Below are 21,079 nucleotides of genomic sequence, written 5' to 3' on the forward strand. Positions count from 1 at the left end.
TGTCTTTACTGCTTGCAGACCACTGCATTTTAGCATACAATTCTTCACTAACAAACAATTAACCTTTTAAATGCATAGCTCTGGTCTATTACACAGAACAACTATTCACAACTACTCACTCTGCACAAGCTTTGCTGCTTGTGGGCAACCTTAAGAAACTGGTGGTCTGCCTGTTTCTTCCAAGTACATCAGTTGGTCTGACAAAAACAATTAATTCTTTCTCTAAAATCCTGTCTTCTATAAATACAGCACTTCTGAGAGGAAAGAAATTAAGGCAAAACATACAAAGAACATACTTCTCTAGCTGTAAGCTAGAGGTAGATTACACTGCACACTTGTTTGGGACAAGATCCTGCAGTGAATTGTGGCTGCAACGAGATGAGAACTTATTGTTCCTCAGTCCAGGAACCATTTGTGAAGTGAAAGACTGGAATCTGCAGTTCAGCCTGTAAAATGGAACCTGCAGCAGTGTATCTTCATTTTTAAGATGTTCTGGACAAAAAAAAAAAGTTTATGGCCCTGAACTCTGACAAGACAGTCTAAAATCAGTCCAAAGAATGAAGCATACACAGCTTTATGCGAGTATTTCAGTACTGGGTTGGACTACAGAAAGACAATTCTGAAGTGTCAGGATTCTTGTTGGCATCTGTCTTGCCAGTTTTGGACCTCTGCTCTTAAACTCTCTAGGCAAGAGACTAGAAAGATAGAATGTTATGCAAATTAGCATTTTACAGAAATTTCAACTAAAGCTTTTTATAAACTATACATTCCCTGGGGAGGTAGTATGTCTGAAAATGCTTCTTTGAAGAAGAAACTTGCCCAATGGTTTGAGTGTGAAGCACACAAACATCTGAATCAGCAGAGTCCTGCTGCACTGAACATGCTGCCACACTCCCTGCTCCAAAGAGTGCAAAATTACAAGCCACGCTCTCTGCTGCTATGATAACTGACTCATTAATACTACTGAAATCAGACTGTCTGCCTAGGAAATATGATATTACAACAGGCAGCAAGTGGGTGTGAATTTGGATCTGAATAACAACAGATCGAGACAAGAAGATACATATTTTATCAAGGCCTCCTAGGTGATCTCTCAAATACACAGTGTGAGGCTTTAGTTCTAGTTTCTTCCAATTTAAGTAAGAGTTACACTTCCCTGCTGTGTTCTGAGAAATTAGCTACTGCTGTAGGCAAAGGAACCAGGTGAAACAGATTCTGGCTTAAAAAAAAGTAACACAACAAAATAAAAGAATCATGCTGACATATCACAAGAAGCTGCTTACATACTTTACTGCCAGTGAAAAAAACCCAAAAACCCACAAATCCAACTGTACAGCACTTAGTGACAAATACTGGGACTGGTGAGAGCTGAGACTCTAAACACTTGCCAAGTTTGACAATTATATATACCTTCAGGATAAACTATTTTTAGAGTAAGAGATTTAAATTTGTTTTTGTGCCTACAGTTTCCTCAAAGATTGGCTGATGAGTTTCAGGTTGTACTTGTGGCTGCTGGGAAAAAAAAAGTTATATGAAGAATTATGGTGTCAGAAACTTTATATTTGTATAAAGACATGCAATCATAGCTGTCTATCAACAACCTGCATCCTAACTTCTATATTTATCTTCTCTCCTTACAGATCTCTGAGTTCGATTCTGCCACTTCACACATTACTCTATTGCCTCCTGAGTACAGAAAAAAAAAGATCTGTAATCATTACTGAATCCTCTTCAATGCCACCTCATGCAGGGTGCCTTTTCTTTAACATTATCAGACACCTGCTGGAGAAGTGCTTCAGGAAAGAGCTTAAGGTACAAGGAAATATTTGTGTTTGTCAGGATAGGACCTCCAGCCCATACAGCGCTCAACATCTTTGAAATCAGCTGTCATACCAACAACACAGACGTGTTTGCTGACTACTTCTTGTGCTTTCCCTCACAATGCAGTGAATTTGAAAACTCATACATAGTTCTGGAACTTCATAAACAGAGCCCTGCTGGCTGGACAGACAGAACTGCATATCAAAGACTAAGAAATGAAGGATGATGTCATGGAAACCTGCTTCTGGGAAACAGATAAAACAACGGGGTAATGATCTACCATCAGCTAAGAGAGGCTGTCCCCCTGGTGTAGAAATTAAGAGTATTCTAGTTCTATCTCCACAATCTTCAGTCTCCTAACTTGCTTTATATGGCAAACTGCCTCTCAGAAACAGGCAAAATGACTTTTCATTCCTTACACCCTAGATTCCAGTCTTGACTGCAGAGCTCGGGTTCTAAATAACCAATGGCAAAGACTAATTGGAATAGCCATAAGGGACCGCTTCCTTAGCTGCCCCTCTTGTTCGAAGGGCCCTGTGACAATGATATGGAAGACATTCTTACTGCTTGTTCAAGAATCTGACTCAATCTGAAAAGAGAGTAAGATTTTCATGATATGACAAAAACTAAATAACTATGCAAAGATGATGGAAAGGAAAAAGAAGGGTGAATTGCAGTAGATGTACACTACAGGCTGAACTATATGTTGAACTACTACATATTATAAGCTGAACTACTATGTAGACTGAATTATACACTGAACTACCATGCTAAAGCTGGACATAAAGTTTTTTGGAACTAAGAGGAGCAAAAGAAGATTAAGATTGGCTAACACAGTAAAATGCAGTAGTAGAAAACATCACCCTCCTCATCCATTGGAAGCAAACAGCAAATAAAAGCAGCAAACTACCTTATTCCTTAAGGCAGTAAGAGACCAACAGGAATGCCTCCAACTCCTAGGACTTTAGTCTTCACAGAAAAGGTTAATTATGTTAAGACCATAAATAAAATGCATTTAGAAGAAGCAGACAAACAAAACCTAAAAAAGGATTTAACGCTCAAAGTTGTATATATTCAAATCTTTTGGAATGTACTGATGAGTCATGGAATTAGATAAAACAAATTTCTGACTGTTAGTTCTTCAAAAGCCTGTGGAGGATGGGCAAAGTTCCAAAGTGCCTGAGAAAAGTCACTGAATATAGAACGTCAAATAGGGAAAGAGGACCTACTGAATTTCAACCATGTAGGTACTGACATGCTAACATTATCGTTAACTGCTCTGTAAGTCCTTCAGATGGTGCAATGGGCCATATCAGACTAGCATCTCAATCTCTTTCAGTGCATACCTTCAGTTTCTTATCCCAGCTTAAGCTTGTGAAAAATTGGAGATAATAGAAGCAACTCACGCTAGGAAATTGGTACAGCTCTGTATTTTAAACATCTCTTTATCCCTCCTCCAATTCTTGTGAAGACTACTATTCAGGGTGGAACTGCAGCCTCTTTACCTAAAACTACCATTCATGTGAACATGACAGCAACACAAGGTCGGCGCTGTGGTAGGAAGTGTACATTTTCAGAAAGTAGGTTTGGGGTTTTTACTTTTTTAAAGAAAAATCTTAAAGATAACCCCAAGAACTTATAATGAAATTGCCTTTCCCACTATCTTGAGTTTTGACTCCAGACTGCCTTGCCTGTTTCCACTACTGATCTTCACAACCAGTAATTCTTTTATCAAAACTGTGTTTTTGCAAAAAAACATATCTGTTTTTTATTACACAGCCTTGTCAGCTATTTTAGCGAGCTGCACTCTAACCTAGATAGACTCGTTCCTTGGTCTCTCTCAATACATCACAGTCACCATAATGTCTCGGCATGACATCCACCTTGGCTAGCTCTCCTGCTGCAATAAAGCCTAAAATATTCCTATCTGGTGCTGTAGCTAGCACATTTTAAAGATAGCATTTGTCCTTGTTTGAGCCTACTGTTGGAGACAGCAGTTAGGGTTCAAAGACTGCAGCAAAATCACTGGCAGTTTTGCGGTTCTGGTCTTTATTCTGTGCAACTCACATGAGCCCACTTGCCAGCTCACTCTTCATTGCTTCACTTGTCCCGAGGTAAAAGGCTTTGCAAAGCAAAATAAGTATTTAACTTGCAAGTCAACACTCAGACTGCAGTAAAGGAAATAAAAAACTAAACAGACTTTAATGCTTTAACTAAAGCTGTGAATCCTTTAGCTACAACTACAGCAGCAGCTTGATTTCACAAAAACTTTCTGTAAAAACTCAAGATAAAATTCTGATACTCAAAGCAGTGTTTATAGCAAAGGCTATTTCACACCACAGTAAGAATGTGTAACTCTTCCTTTCATAACTTAACTAAGCAGCAGTTGCTTTGGGCTAAAGCCTTGCACTCTTCTGAATTTGACGAAACATCACAGGGATCACAGAATTGTAGGGGTTGAAAGGGACCTCAAGCTGTCATCGAGTCCAACACGCTGTGAAAGCAGAGTCCCTACAGCAGTTTGCACAGGTAGGTATCCAGATGGGTCTTGAATATCTCACAGAATCACAGAAAAACAGAATCACAGAACTTAGGGGCTGGAAAGGACCTCTAGAGATCATCAAGTCCAGCGCCCCTACAAAAGCAGACTCCCCAGACCAGGTTGCACAGGTAGGCATCCAGGCAGGTCTTGAACATCCCCAGAGAAGGAGACTTCACAACCTCTCTGGGCAGCCCATCCCAGTGCTCCATCACCCTTACTGTGAAATTCTTACGCATGTTTGTGCAGAACTTTCTATACTTCAGATTGTAGCCATTTCCCTTGTCCTATTGCCACACACCATTTAGAAAAGTCTGGCCTTGTCCCTTTGCCTCCCACACCTTCCATGTTAATAGACATTGATTGGATCCTCTCTGAGTATTCTTTTCTTAAGTCTGAACAGACCCAGGTCACTCAGCCTTTCCTCATAAGAGAGGTAATACAGGTCCTTTATCATCTCTGTGGCCTGGAGACTCTGCAACCTCTATGGGCAGCCTGTTCCAATGCTATCATTCTGACAGTAAAGAAGTTCTTACTTGCATTACTACAAAACTTCTTAGTTCCAGTTTCTGCCTGTTGACACTTATTTTATTGTTGCTTGCCACTGAAATAAGTGCATCCCTATTGACTCATACACTTAAGATATTTATAAACAGTCATGAGATGCCCTCTCAGCCTTCCCTTCTCCAGACTGAAGAGTCCCACGCTGAAGAGTCCTGTATATAGGAGATGCTCTAGGCCCTCAATCATCTTTGTCCCCCTCCGCTGGACTCTCTAGAAGATCCCTGACTTTTTTCAACTTGGGAGCCCAGAAATGGACACAATATTCCAGATGTGGCCTCACTAGTGCAGAGTAGATAGGGAGGATCACCTCCCTCAACCTGCTGGCCGTGCCTTTTTTAATGCACCCCAGGATACTACTGGCATTCCTGGCTACAGGGGCACAATGCTGGCTCATGGCCAACCTAACACCCAGGTCTTTCTCTGTAGAGCTCCTCTCCAGCAGGTCATCCCCTAAGTTGTACTAATGCATACAGTTATTTCTCCTCAGGTGCAGGACTACACATTTGCTCTTGTTAAAGCTCATCAGATTCTTCTCTGCCCAACAATCCAGTTTGTTCAGGTCTTGCTGAATGGCAGCACAGCCTTCTGGTGCTGTCAGTCACTCTTCCCCCCTTGTTTCATCAGCCAGCATGCTGAGGGTGCATTCTATTCCTTCAGCCAGGTCATTGATGAAGATGCTGAACAAGACAAGACCAACTACTGACCCCTGGGGAGCACCATGAGTTACAGGCTGCCAACTAGACTCTGCGCCACTGAATATAACCCTTGAGCTCTGCTAGTCAGCCGGTTCTCAGTTCACCTCAATATTCACTCATCTATCTCACACTTTCTGAGCTTCATTACAAGGATGCTGTGTGAGACAGCATCAAATGCCTTGCTCAAGTTAAGGTACACAATATCCACTGCTCATTCTGCATCTACCCAGCTGGTTATGATATCACAGAAGGTGAGACTGACTGGTCTGTAATTGTCTGGATGCTTCTTCCTGGCCTTTTTGAGACCGGTGCGATGCTGGCTGTCCTCCAGTCTTCAGGAACCTCTTCTGTTTTCCAACACCCTTCAAAGATGACAGAGAGCAGTTCAGCAGTCACCTATGCTGGCTCCCTCAGCACATGTGGGTGCATCCCATCAAGGCCCACGGATTTGTGTCCATTGATTTTGGCTAGATGGCCTTTGACTGTATCCAGATAGACCAAAGGGAAGTCTTCCATTCCCCAGACTCTCTCACCTACCTTCAGGGTCTGAAATTCCTGAGGAGCAGTCTTAGTAGTAAAGACTGAAGCAAAAAAGGTGTTCAGCATCTCTTCCTTCTCAGCATCCTGTGTTACCTGGAAATCCATCTCATTCAGTATCCACATTTTCCCTAGTCCTCTTTTTACTACTGACATACTTAGAAAAGCCTTTCTATCCTTGACTTTCTTTGCCAGATCAAATTCCAAGCGGGCCTTAGCCTTCCTCATTGCATCCCTGCAGGCCCTGACAACATTCCTGTATTCTTCCCAAGTGGAAATAATATTTCCACACTTAGTGTACCTTCTTCCCTTTTTGAGTTTCACAGAATCACGGAATGGCCAGGGTTGGAAGGGACCTCAAGGATCATGAAGCTCCCCGCGGGGGGGGGGGCGGGGCGGCGCGCCACATGCAGGGCCACCAAGCTCCACATTTAATATTAGACCAGGGCCCCATCCAGTCTGGCCTTGGACACCTCCAGGGATGGGGCATCCACGACCTCTCTGGGAGCCTGTTTCAACACCTCCCCACTCCCTCTGTAAAGAATTTCCCCCTGACATCCAACCTAAATCTTCCTCAACTTAAAACCATTTCCCCTTGTCCTGCAGTTATCTGCCCTTTCAAAGACTTGACTTCCCTCCTGTTTGTAGGCTCCCTTTAGGTACTGAAAGGCTGCAATGAGGTCACCCCGCAGCCTTCTTTTCTCCAGGCTGCACAAGGCCAGCTCCCTCAGCCTGTCTTTGTAGGGGAGGTGCTCCAGTCCCCTGATCATCTTAGTGGCACTCCTGTGGACCCTCTCCAGCAGCTCCCTGTCTTTCTTGTACCAGGGGCTCCAGACCTGGACACAGTACTCTGCTCTACTTACAAGAGCAGAGTAGAGGGGGACAATCACCTCCCTGTCCCTGCTGGCCACCCCTCTTTTGATGGAGCCCAGTATACCATCTGCCTTCCAAGCCACAAGGACAAGGGCACACTGATGGCTCATGTTAAGTTTTTCATCTATCAAGACCCCCAGGTCCTCCTCCGCAGGGCTGCTTTCAAGGACCGCTCCTTCCAGTCTATATGGATGCCTGGGATTCCTCTGGCTCAAGTGCAAAACTTTGCACTCTTCCGTGTTGAACTTCATCAGGTTCACCCAGGCCCACCTTTCTAGCCTGTCGAGGTCCCTCTGAATGGCATCCCTTCCTTCCACCGTGTCAACCGCACCACTCAGCTTGGTGTCGTCAGCAAACTTGCTGAGGGTGCACTCAATTCCATCATCGATGTCATTGATAAAGATGTTAAAGAACACAAGAGTTTATACATGAGCTTCTTGCTCATGTTTTAAATTAGCCTAAGCAGTAAAACAGACTACATAAATGTATTTCAAACAAGAAGACAAAACAAAACAGAACAGTGATCAGCAACCTGGAGTAAGACTCATGGAAGCTGAAGTCAGTGAAAGCCAAAACCAAAGGATTACCCAATCAAAACTGATAACTCCTAAGATACAAGAGATCTGTCCAAAGAACTAGATTGTCATCACCAGGCAAGAACTCCAGAGGGTTTCATGAGGATTCAACAGCTGTCAGAAATGATCCTGGCCAGACTTCCTCCAATCATGCATCTCGGTGCATGGGAGTGAGTGTGAATTAAAGCAATTTGAGTCAAAGTGTTTGAAAGCATGAAAACAACTTGCTTTAATATTTTTTAAGTATTACCTCACCATTCCACAATATTACACACTGAGTTTTATTTTGCTAATTTCTCTAGATGTAAATGAATACACAACAGATAGTGTGTCAGTGCACTGCAGATTCAAGAAGTAAAACATTCAGCACACTCAGCCTTTTCTTGTGCTCTGGGCATATTTTCCCCTCCTGTGGAACACTCACATTCAACCTGTAAATTTATTCCACAGAAAAAATCTATGAACAAGGAGTTTCTGTGCTTTTCTGTAGAAGCTGAGGAAATGAACTAAGAAAAACAAAAAGATCATTTTACAGTTTAGCAAAAAATGCTTTAACTTTAAAACACTCTCTACATTCCTATGTTTTATACAGTGGAACTGTTTACCTTAAAAATGAAGTAAATGTAATTTCTTACCAGTCTCTTTTGCTGAAGCTGTTCTCTAAGTAATCTGTCTTCTGGTAAGACATCACAAAGAAGAAAATAATTGTCCTGTTCTTCTGTTAAGAGATCAGGAAGTGTGGGTAAGGCATGGGAGGTTGCTGCAGTTTTGAACATTTGTGGTATATAATCAGCTAAACCTCGGATGCAATGACTTTTTAAATCTATAAAGGTCAGCTATTTTAATTACATAATTTAATGAAACATGCTAAAATATTTGTACACAATTACTCAAAAAACCTTATATCAGCCATTATACATATGTGTCTGGTCTCAAACTGAATAGAATTTACATCATTTATATCGCAGTACAAAGACAAATGTCTCGCACATATTTTCCACACTACCACCTTTATTCTCTTTTATGTTGGTTCTTCTTGAGACATAAAGTAATTTTAATCACTTATATTCCTCACAGTATAAGGTCAGCATGAAAGAAAAATGAAATGACTTTTAACTCTATTTTTCAGGTGAGATTTTTCACTTATTTTCCAAATAATTACTGATTTGCAGTGGTAACTGCCCTGCCAACATCACCTTTTACGGTCAGATTACATTCCATCTCCAAGTATACATTACAACTGTTTAATAACATATACTGACATTTTTAAATACATATCTTATGTTTAAATACGTACAGGTTATATTTACTAAAGAGTTATGTGGTTAGTGGACTGAACTATTTATAAGCCTTTCACCACTTAAAACTTGGTAGATTTCAGACTTCCCCATCTTTTTACATAGAACCCCATATGAAATAAGACAAAACTCCTGATTTCTGAGCTATTGCATTTCAAGGAGCTCATCATTAAAATTAACAAAATGTTCCCATTATTCTCTTGAGGGGCTACTGCTGGATTACAGTTGTGGCAAAGACCTTCAGGTGCTCGATCCACAATTTTCAAATTGAGTGGTAGGTGTTAAAATTTCAGCAGCAAAATTATTCATATGTGAGATAAAGGTAATTACAGTCTTCAAAGTGATTTCCACATTTTCTAGAACCATTTTCTTAAAATGCATTTCAATTAAAATACTTCATTTCCACCCATCTCTGGCACTGGTTGCATGCATTTTTCCTCTCTTAGGAGCTCTCCATAGAGCATTAAAGATGCAGAAAAGCCCTACTATTCTCCTATCTGCTTTTAGGTAAATTATGTATTTCTGTTATAATATGAGAAGCCAAAGAAACACATTTACCTGGAACAGAAGGTGTGAAGATCACAACAGGAAATTTATTCCCACATTTAATAAGTTTTGGTCTACTTAAGAGAAAAACTTCTTTTGTACAATCAGACTCTGACATTACCATGGATTGTCAAACAGGGCCAGAGCCTTGAAGTACAGCCCTGGTCTTGTGCCAAAGTGCAGAAAATCACAGGCCTTGTACCCCTGTGTGAAGGGATTTTCTCCTAACATTTCCAGGGCAGTAAGCACAGGAACAGAACGGTAATGTATGTGTGACTGTGGCCCTGCTGCCTGGGAGAAGCCAGTGGCACAAGCCAATAGTGGTGAGCAGAGTGAATTTGGGAAGATAGTTCCCTGTGCACATTTCTCCACATTTCCAGGACAGTCAGAGATTATTTATGCAGTAGGTACCAAGGCCTCCCTAGCCATTATGAGGATCAGCACTGCTTCTAGGCCTTGATGTGCAACTGGCCACAGTTTGGCAGTGTTTAAAGCCTGGAGTTGAGTAAATCCTTCAAAAGGGTACAGTTAAATATGCAACTGATTTCAGTATTCTGACCTCGTGTCAGGATATTTCATATCTGACTGCATCAAAGCATGTAATTATCATGAGATCTGGCCAAAAGTAAATAAGCAGTATACTTACCTAAGGGAGCTTCCGAATTTGTTCTTATCACACTACAAAAGTCTGTGACAGGCTGTTCTGCAAACCTCTTCTTCCAATATGAGATGTATCTTTACAAATAAGGGGGAGATGATCAGTGAAGAAAGAAGAATGAAAGAGGTTTAATAAACAACTAATCTGCTCTCATGTCTTTCATTCTCTAAATTCTTAGAGATCTCAGTGGAGTTGTTTGGGGTTGTTTCTTTTTCCTTCTTTTTTTCCCCCTTTAATTCCTCTCTCAGTATTTTCATCCTTTAATCTGGTTTTCCAATTCATTAAATTTACTCAGCTTCATTAAACCTGGGTTCAACTACCCTGCCAAAATGAAAGACTTACATTTAGCTTTACACGAACACTGTGACCTATTCATATCTTCAGACAGATATGCCATTCAGGTGCATCTTTACTGAAAAGATATACCACAGAGTACTCTCAAATTCCCAAAATATTGAGGCTGCTGTTCTGTAAGATGCAGGCAAGTATCTGAAACTCAGTAAAAACACCAGCTTGTCAAAAGTGATGTCTTGGCAGGTCTCCTGTGGAGTTACTGTAAGCTGTAGCTTGGCAGACAACTAGGAAGACAGAAAAAAGAAGTCCCCAAGCAGTGGGGGGTGAGGTAGCAGACAGAATAAGGAAGGCTCTAAACACATCTTGAAAGTTTAACCCATCAACAGTTGTTTAAAAGCATGCTTGCACTATCAGAGTTTGTTATAGCACCATTAACAGACCCCATCAGAGATTAGGCTCTCACTGAAATAGAAGCTACTGTCTAACAACAACAACAAAAAAATTACACACTCAGTACTATGATGAAAGGAATAAAACAGCCCTGCTTATAATAATAATAATGAATTGGGAAATGCTTAAATGTATGTTTACATTTATATTTATGACTGGTGCATGACATTAATAACAACAGAGTTGGTCAGGTAAAGGATAGCTATTCACTGGCTGTTTCTTACTGACATGCCATCATAAAAACTCCTGGAGTTTTTAAGACATAAATGTGCAAAAGGATTTCAAGATGTCACCTAATCTGTCCCCTGTAGTGAAATAAGTGAACATCATTTAGACAGACTCATCACACCATAATTTCTATGCCATGAAGCTTAAGCAACTTGCTACCATAAGACTGCAACTTAACTCAAAGAATCCATGCTCAGACAATGCCAGTACCTTGTCACATTTCCAGATAGAGAGAAAAACTGGTCAGTGACCTCTACATCATGCATGTGTTGAAAGCTCATTCCCCTCATTCTTACCCTTTCTCCTACTGCCAACTTATGTTTGTTTTTCTCAGCTTAAGAAAAAAAAATTGTAAATTAGCATTGCTCTTCTCTGGACCCTTCAGCTCTTGTTGTTCAGTCAATAAATGCGTAACTAAGACTGGTTGTAAGTCATTGCTGAATATATTACATATACATAATGTTATGTATTTGTATTTATTTCCCTTAATTTCCACACTTCAGTTAAACACCTTAGATTATACTTGCCTTTTTATTCACGGTATTAGACTAATTTGCTAATAATTGATGCAGCAAAGAATAGAAGACATACTTCAGAGTAGCAACTCCATGATTTCCATCCTGGGGCCATTTTCTATAACATTTGGATACTTTCCAATTGCATTAACAGCAAATAAATAAATAAATAAAAATCTAAATTGACTTTTTCTTGAAGAGGTGGTTTTCAAATACATTTTTAGTAACCCAGAATAAATCCCCCAAGCGCTCTTAAACTGGCATTCCATTACTGAGCAGTTCTGATCCCTTTATTTATTTGAAGAAAACAGCATTATCTCCGAAGAACACTGAATTCTTGTTCTGCTGCTTTCAGCACAAAACCAAACAAAAACAAGCATCAGTCTCCAATTTTAAGCAACATTAAATTCATATGTTGGAATAAGGATTTATATGGCTTTTATCTTCCCAAATTTCATCCTAATATTTAATTTTTTTGTATCTTAAAGCTTAGACACAAATTACTGTCTTTGGCTGAGTAACTTGTCATGGAAGACCTACCAGAAAACTCCTTCTAGTTAAGAAATCAGCCACCTAACATCTAAACACTGCAGTAGAGCTAGCTGCAAATTGGTAGGTACTGTCTAGCTTACTGACAGGACCATACATCCCTGTGTGTGGAAGCAAAATGCCAAACAAGTGCCCGGTCTCTGAAATCACAAGCCAGCTGGGGCTGTGCCAGCTACTGCAGAACATTAAAAGAAAGCAAGCCAAATGTGATCCTGCTGAGGTGATCAGTGACACAGCTGTAGGAGTCACAGTTACATGTCGATCACAGACCTGTGAAGTACAGTTAAGGATTAAATCTGATTTCTGTGGGGAAATACTGGCATCCCTAAGACAGGGTAAATGAATTTCACCCCAGAATATGAAAGCTCATGTGCTGAGCAGCTTCTGTACATAATACAGCTTTAGGACAACATATAGTGGTAGAAACAATGCCTTCCTATACAAATAAGACAAAAAAAAATGGAAGAGTTGATTGTCTAGAATGCGCTTTATGAAGTAAACAGCTCTCTAGCTTGCTGGTTATAACATGAGCTGAGAAGTCCTAGGATATGACAAAGAATTTCTAATGGAGGAATTGCCCTGTGTTGTAACCATACAAAGTTTCTGAAACTTTATATACTTTCACATACTCATTTAGTATAAGCAATACATTCCATACCTTTTAAAATCTGCAACCAGTTTCACATCTGCAATGACAAGCTTGTGTTCAATTATCATGTGCTTCAGGAGCTGGTTTTGTTCTGCCAAGACATAGCATTCTTCACAGAAAATGCAAGGCACAGAGGGAGAACTTTCTACAGCAGCAACACCATCGGGACTTGCTGGACTTTCTGGTAGAGACAGAGGCTCCAAAATACACTCTGTAATGAAGACAAATAAAAAAATAATTAAATTAGTTTTGACTAAGTGACAAATTTTCAGTTGCAGTGCAGATGGGGACAGCGGTAAACAGGAGCTGCTGGGAGCCACAAGGGGAAGAAGGCACAAAAACATAGGAAATACAGCTTCTTCAGTTCTATGCTGCATTTGTGGAATACAAAATCTGCCTTGCACAACCGTTAAGGCTTCTACTTACGCCATATGAAAATGTAAAACGCTCTGTCAAGGCAGTGTGTTGGCAGAAGACTGACGGGCATGATACACCTAATTCTGTTTACCTGGTAAAACTGCACAGCACGGAGCGATGGTAGTGCACAGCACACAGAGTTACCTGCAGCAATACAGCTGCTCCTGACATTCCTCCTCTGCTAGCTTTGCCTGCACTTCAGCCTATTCCCTTCCCCCAGACATTTCTTTATTACACTGAGGTTGTATAAATTGTTCCAATTTTTCCTATTTCAAGAACAGCAGCTGCTACTCTAAATGATACAGCAATCCTATCAAAAGGGTCAGCACTTCTAAGCAGAACTTTTTAGCTGCAAGATTCTGGGTTTTTGCATTCTTACAGTATTGGTTTATAGCTTGAAGCGTCATTAAAATGTGTTTACAGTGAAAAGTAGAGCAACTTAATTTCCCTTGCATTTGCTGACTTAACGACGCCAAGAGAACTAAGCAGATACTCTGCCAGCCAGTTCAGCTCTGCCCAGTAAGCACCTACAGTGCTTTCTGCTCATTTTTGGTGTAGATCTCTTGCAATGACCTATTTGAACATTCACAAGTCCAAATAAACAAAAGCCTGTCTGCCTCATCAAATTGACTTTCCAGAGACAGGTGTGTAAGGCAGGATTTCTTGTGACATAGACAAGGAGCTGATACACTTACTCAGCATGAGTACTAGGGAGAAGCAATTGTTTGGACCTGAAGAATTGGACCTGGAGAACAGATCTGTTAATCTTTCAGAGCAGAGGTGAGTGACAGCAGGAATAAACCGGGGGGAAGTACTGATGCCCAAAGAGTGTGGCTAATAGTGAAAGAGAATTACTGAAATATTGACTGCTGGACTGGTGTGGCAACTGAAGAAGCTTACACAATTTATTTCAAAGCTTATGCAATTTATTTCAAAGGAGAAGGTGAAGTGAAAAAGAATCCGTGAAAATACCTTTGTGCTTCATCTCTCTGCAAGAGAACACTGAACAAGAGGATAAATGCACAGAGCAGAACAAAGGCCACAGCCTTTAGCATAGAAGTTAATGGATTAGCACATAATACAAACATCAAAATAGAACAAATAAATCTACTCATATCATTGAAATCTCTGAAGAAGCAGCTAATTTTGATGCTACATTTGGAGCCAAGTGGCCACAGATACTGGAGAAAAGCTGCTGAACTCTGAAGAACAGATGAAGGCTTGGCAGGGAGGGAGGGCACTGGGATGCATTTCTCACATGCAGTCACAGGAAAATGAGTGAAAAGCTGCAAGCTTCTCACAGAACCTACTGCCATGACACTGACTTCTCACATGGTTAGACTAAGCATCCATCCAGTACCCTGTCTGACAGTGGCAGGAAGCAAATGCCTTGGGAAAACAGGGCAAAACAACAGCGATCACAGATAGCAGAATCTTACAGCAATCTGAGGGTGCAGAGTTTAAGCTATGTCTGTGCCTCAGTCTAACAGCACTTAGTAGATTTTTCTTTCACAATTTGTTTCAGCACTTTTGGAAAGTGTCTTTCTGCTAGCACCTGTCCAAACCTGTAGCAGAGCTTCATATTCTCCACACGGTCATTCACTCCTTGCTGCCTCCGTTCAGCTCTTTGCGTGTTCTACTCTACTCTCTTTATTTGGGGAGAGGAGTGAGAAAACAAGAATAGAAGAACATGGATTTCTGAATCAGTGCTGTTTTTGCTCAGTCTCTTCTCTATTTCTTTTCTTTTCCAAGCATGTTGTTTGCTTTTAGGATCATTCTTAACCATTCAATTCTCAGAAAGTTTCAGAAAAGTAAATCACGTATTAACACACATCTCCTTTGTGTCCACTCTCCCAGTATATTATTCCTCATTTGTTAACACTGAAGAGCATTTCTGTTGTTTAGTTCACTCAAATACCAGGAGATTCTTCTGCAGTGCTTCAGTTGGCCCTGCTGTTTATAACTCGAAAGACAAAATAACAGCAAAATATATCACATAATTCCCTTCTTATTTGTGCCTGTGGTGAACAGCACATTACACAGTTCTCTGTAAAATTCCTCCATCAAGTTTCTGCCAAATCATCCCTTTGCCTCTGAGTTTTCCTTCTCTACTTAATGCAAAACCAGCATGGCTGTTATGTAAGTAGATACTCCGAAGACTTCATGCAAAGTCCATCTTATTCAGGAGCTGAGAAAACCCCTCTCTCATTTACAGAATTGACAGCTGACAGCTGACATCATGTTGCTCAACCTTTAACAATGACAGATAAAATTGTAGTCTTTTACAGCTAATTCTGAGCTAAAAATGTAAATTACTAGAAATAAAAGACTACAGGAATATATTCTCCAAAAACAAAGACTAAAAGGTATACCCTATTCTTTAGGGAAAAATAAAATGAATACTTTAAAGACATTTGACAATGAGCGAGTATAGAAAAGGATTTGGATTTCACGAATTACTTTCAAAACTGAGAGAGGCCCTACTTTTTGTTGCAGGTATGCATATGATATTAGTACGACATAATCCTGCTTCCTACACACTGCACTCTCTATACACCACTTACCAATAATAAAGGAAAATGAAAGAAGGCTGCCCATTAGAGAAATTACATGGCTTTATTTCATTTTAAGTGTCGTTAAATACAGACTAGTTAACCTTCACAGCTAATGAAGCAACAAGCTCAAAATGGATTCATTTTCCTTACTGGAACATTTTTAGTTTTAAATACGGTTGTTCCCAACTCAAAAGTAATGTTGGTTTGCACGTTAAGTAAACGTTATGCCACAAAGGCATAATAAAGACTTCTGCAATGCAGGCAATGTACTCTTTCTGCACGATCACATGCAATTATCACAAAGCAATATACCGTGCAATTTTATAGCCAATACAATAGATCTGAATAGCAGAAAGAAAAGCAAGGAAAGATTTGTCCATTTAAAGGTCACTTGTGAAAGATGTATCTAGGAGATGGTTTAACCATCGAGGGATGGAATGTCCTGCTATACCATCTTCCAGCACCTGATCCTGCCACCTTGCTTGTGCTAACCACCACACCTGCCCCATTGCTTGTGCTGACTCCTATACTTGCCAAGTCCTTTGCTGAGTCAACTCAGCTCTCTAACCAGACAGAACTACTCACTTCTTTATTTTCGCACAGTAACATTGAAGATGCTCCAGTAAGGGCACAAGCAAGCTGAGGAGCACGCAGCTAGAAGCACTGCGATGAATCAGGACCTTCCTGCTCTCATGGTGGCAAGCTGCTTAACAGCCTTAGCTGTTCTATGTGATTGTACTGTAAGCATGCTTTATAAAGTTTATGAGATTCCTTGAAAAGCATTACACACAAAGGAAAAGAAAGTACTACGATTTTATCGCTGTGCTTCCTAACAATAACGTTTGGCATGGGATGCAAAACCTACTGCTCTCAGTGCAGGCACACCTGAGTCACCAAATGCACTAACATGTGTCCTGCTCTGCTCTTTCCGGTTGCACATCAGAGCTACGTAGCTTAACTGCAAGTGGGGAAAAGTTCAAGCTGCTCCATAAGACACATTCTTCAGCTAGACAGCGTTCAGATCAACAGCAAAGCTCCACTGTTCCCATGGCTCACCGAAATGGCTTGGACTTGGGCTGGATTCAAGTGCCAATCTCAGGGAACGGCAGATACCTGCACGAGGCACTCAGCAAGCCCAGGGAGGAGATCCCAAATGAGTCTGCAGAGAATGCCCAACTCAGACCCTTCCCTGGGAAGCTTTGCCACTGGAAAAAGAGGAATGACAATTATGGGACTAGAAGGCAAGTGTAACTAGGAAAGAAGAAATCAAACTGCTTTTATGAAAATTAAGCATTTTTTTTTAATTAGACAAAGAATACTGTGAAAATTCAAAACTGTGAGTGTTCTAAGAAATTAAATAACAGAGGAATTTGTGCAAATTGACTTAAGATAGAAGTTTCAAGGTTTCAGGTAATTTCTTGCAGTTTATGGCACAGGAACAAGGCTTCAAGTTGAAGAGCATATTATGTAAATACAGTCATGTACAGTATATATTTATAAGCCCACTGCTGGTAACACAAGGACAATGAAACAAAATAAGAACATCTGCTGGAATGTTAAGTGTCTTTCTAATTAAATCCAGTAGCTGAATGAATCAAGTCATTACCAACAAGTCTGGTTTATTATCTCATTAATACTGCTGGTTAATATTAGGTGGAGATTAGCAGGAGAACTTTAAATGATCTTAAACCAAAAATAAATGTAACAAAGATACAGAGGCAAATAAATGAATGTAAACAATTAGTAAAAAATGGGAGGTTTCAGACATGTAAAGAACAAAGGGGAGTAAAAATGACAGGAAAACAAAAGGCGCAGAGCAAACCTGGCACACTGCAACAACAGCACAGCAGATGCCTGCTGGAAGGCAGAAAGGCTGAGCACCCTCCCCCAAGCTTACACTGATTACATGGCAAAATTATTTAGTTCCTGAAGTAATCAGCCCCCTCCCCCCCTACATTAGGGAGTTGAGCTGTGTTCTTAAATTCAGTTCTGCACAAAACAGTGCTGCATTCAAAATTCTTCTAGAAAGAGTAGGCACAAAGCTTGTCTGATATTCAAGCTTTCTTGAGCTATGATAGAAATGAGTATCAAGAAGCACTGGCTTGCCACTTGAAACAGACACATGACAGCCTCTCTGTTCTGCAACCTTAGCACTGGAAGATGTATTTGCTGGCACTATGGCATTCCCTAATTTGTGGTTGCATTCTTGGAAGCGATTTTTTACTGATTACAGGATTTTTCCATTGTTTCCAGAAGTATGAAAGATGGATGACTAATGACTTGCCAAATAAACAGTATTCAAAACCAAAACTCAGAATAAAGGAAATAAGCCACCCTGTCATCATGCTCACAAATACTACATGCAAATATGTGCCTCAGTGATTGAAGAATCAATACCCATAACAATTTTGTCGCTTTATGTATTAAAGCACTCAAGTACTTCTATTAAGTTCAATTATCATTCAGTCTGAGTTTATGAGGAATTATTTAGTATTACTTCTGCTTGTTAACACACTATTGATGATATTTAGCTAAAATGCCCATGTGCTGTAGGAGACAACGCATCCCGTGGCTTCCCCCAAGATCAGTCAGCCTCAGCTCTGTGCAGTTTTTCATTGAATGCAAATGAGCACTTCAAAAGTGTACTTAATCATACAGCTAAACCTTGCCAGTTTTACAGAAACTGTATAGATTCTGTAGCATTCACTGTCTGGGAGTATGAAATTTTTACTTCAGTAGAATGACATCTCTATGAAAAAGCTGTAAGTTACCAAATCCCAGTATCACAGGATTGAGTTTCTATAGAGCAGGTGTCTGCTGGGAGCTGGAACTAACAGAAATACAACTGTGCTAAATAGCCATATTTAACAGGGCTGCTCTGTCGGGGAGCTTAGGATGTTGCAGTTTCATTAGCATTAACAAGTGTTGCTATGGGTACCGGTGTAGAGGCATCGGAATACAAGTGAATAGAAGAAGTGGGAAAGTGATAAATAAAAATGTGAAGTGTTGGAATTTTAATAAAACAGAACCAATCTGCCTACCAGTGAGATCATGTTTAAATAATAGACTACATGATTGCCTAGTTCACCAACAGGTATATGCCAGTGCCGGTCATTTCTCTGCTTAAACCCAGGAAGACTAAACCTCTTGCATGAATAACAAAAAAACACCAGAGCAAAAGCACTCCACTCACACTGAGAGGGACACACATACGTGTGTGCAGATGCAGATGAAAGTGATCCTAGTAAGTATTCATAACAATATTTAAACGCCAATGTTAATACGCCATTTATAAACATTTAACACATTACAGACACATTCTGTGCAAACAGAGCCACACAATGCCTCATTTCTGAGTGAACAGCATGGACTGACTTTGGCTTAACTAAATGTTTGATACCTTTGTCACAAACATGAAATAACATTTATATTCAATTCAGAAATAATTTTCTTTCTGAAGATTTCTCTTATATCCTTTAGAGCTATTCTGATTTGTTACCAATGCTGTTCAGCAAAATCAGTACCATTTCTGTTTACAGAATACCTATATGGTGAAATGGTAGCACCACTTCAGTATTTCTGTTTGCAAGACAAAATACAAAGTCAATTCCTACTCATAGTAAAACTATGAAAAAATTAGCAAAAGAATGTCCCTGTGCTGCAGCTGCAGTAATTCCTACAAGTGACAACCCACATGATGATTACTAACAGAACTTCTGCTTTGCTTTTTGTGAAGGTTGTTTCCTGGACTCTTCCTACAGCAGACATCTCATTGGTTTCAGTAACACCTTCAGAGTATCTCCCAAGTCCTAACGCATCCACTCCTCCTGCCATTCAGTAAGTTCTTCCCAACTCCTTTGGAGATGCTTCAGGATTTTGTCTCACCTATGGGTGCTGCTGTAGGCTTGCAGAACAGGTCACAGCTATTATGAACTGCACTGTGAACGGAACAGTGTTTTTCATTACTCTCACTGCTAAAATGCCTTCTAGCATGCCTGCTTTCCACACCTATTGCTGCAGCTTCCTTTCTAACCCACTCTGCTCACTCTCTCCTGGATTGCCCTTGTCTTCCTTCTCTGCAGCCCTAACACCTTCAGTACTCAACTCTGTGCAGGGCTGTGACATAAACTGGGAAATCAAGTTCAGTTTAAGTCCTTCATGCAGTTTTCCACAAACCATAATTCTCATTTACTTCCACTCCACCCTCTGCTCCTTACCCACAACTCAAAAGCACAGATGCAAAACATGCATGAGTTGCACCACCAGCCATCATCCTCCAGCTCTCTCCTTACAAGAATACTTGTTTATTTTTACCCTTGTCATATGATCTCCTCAAAGCTTTTCCTTTCCTAAATTTTGTCCTTGGATGCAGTTTGCAGTGAGAACTCTGTGGTTAGTTCTACAAACATTTATTTCTGCAGACACTGTACTCGTGTGAAGGATCTCATTCAGTTGGCCATTATTATTCACCTCAATGCATTGGCAAGACGAAAACTGCAGATCTTGAATACACAAAAACTGTTGTAACATCTATACAGAACACTATGTCTGTTTTTTGTTTTTTTTTTTTTTTTTTTTTTTAATAAGAAAAGCAATAAAGCAAATGAGGATGACTGGTTGTAATCAATAGTGGTCTCCCCTGGCATTTTCTCTGTACTTAAATGTTTAGCTTCAAAAATTGATATAAAAATTGATATTTATTAATCACTTCAATTTATATGAATTGTTATACTGATTTCAGTTTGTAGACAACAATATGATATTTCAACAAAGAAGGTATCTTTGAAGTAAATTAAGTAAATTATATAGACATAAAGTATATTGATTTGAAGTAAATTATATTGATTATATTGTTTAGTGTGATGATAAGGTAGATACGGAGAGTTGAGATCCAAGTTAGATACTAAAATCAGGGATTAAGAAGCAATGATTAAATCTCACCTTGGTATCTCGAAAGGTTACCAAGGTAATTATGCAGCCTGAGACTCTGAATGTAAAGTTCCCAGGAAGAGAAAGGCAATATCCAACACAAGAATTTGAAATGGAACGACAGAAGCGATCATTTTGGTTTTTGTTTTATACTCATCATCTAACCAATAAAAAGCAGTAGATTTTTTTTCTGTTTAGCTTGCTATTAAGTATACCAAGACACATCAAAGGCACTATACTAAATTATTAAATGCTGTTTTAGAGTTGAGATATCAAGACTAAATTTCATGCTTTTTTCACATGAAAAATTTAGAGCCTGCAAATCTTACTACTGCCACTGTTCCACAGACATCTGTGAAAACATTAGCAAGCTTGAAATTAGGCCTG

General features: G+C 40.0%; 1 protein-coding gene across 2 annotated transcripts in view; it reads right to left on the reverse strand.

Moving 5' to 3' along the window:
- Nucleotides 1-21,079, reverse strand: part of ZNF277 (zinc finger protein 277) — a 53,968-nt gene that overhangs the window by 20,430 nt on the left and 12,459 nt on the right. For both annotated transcript variants that reach the window (XM_042872683.1, XM_042872684.1), the window contains exons 2-4: nt 12,801-13,002; nt 10,095-10,183; nt 8,240-8,322 (exon numbers count right to left, since the gene is read on the reverse strand). In XM_042872683.1, coding sequence (XP_042728617.1) covers nt 8,240-8,322; nt 10,095-10,183; nt 12,801-13,002 — 374 coding nt within the window. The remainder of the gene's footprint in view (nt 1-8,239; nt 8,323-10,094; nt 10,184-12,800; nt 13,003-21,079) is intronic.

Source organism: Lagopus leucura, unplaced genomic scaffold, assembly GCF_019238085.1.
Source record: "Lagopus leucura isolate 7727_CA_CO unplaced genomic scaffold, USGS_WTPT01 Super-Scaffold_100008, whole genome shotgun sequence".
Lineage (NCBI taxonomy): Eukaryota > Metazoa > Chordata > Aves > Galliformes > Phasianidae > Lagopus > Lagopus leucura.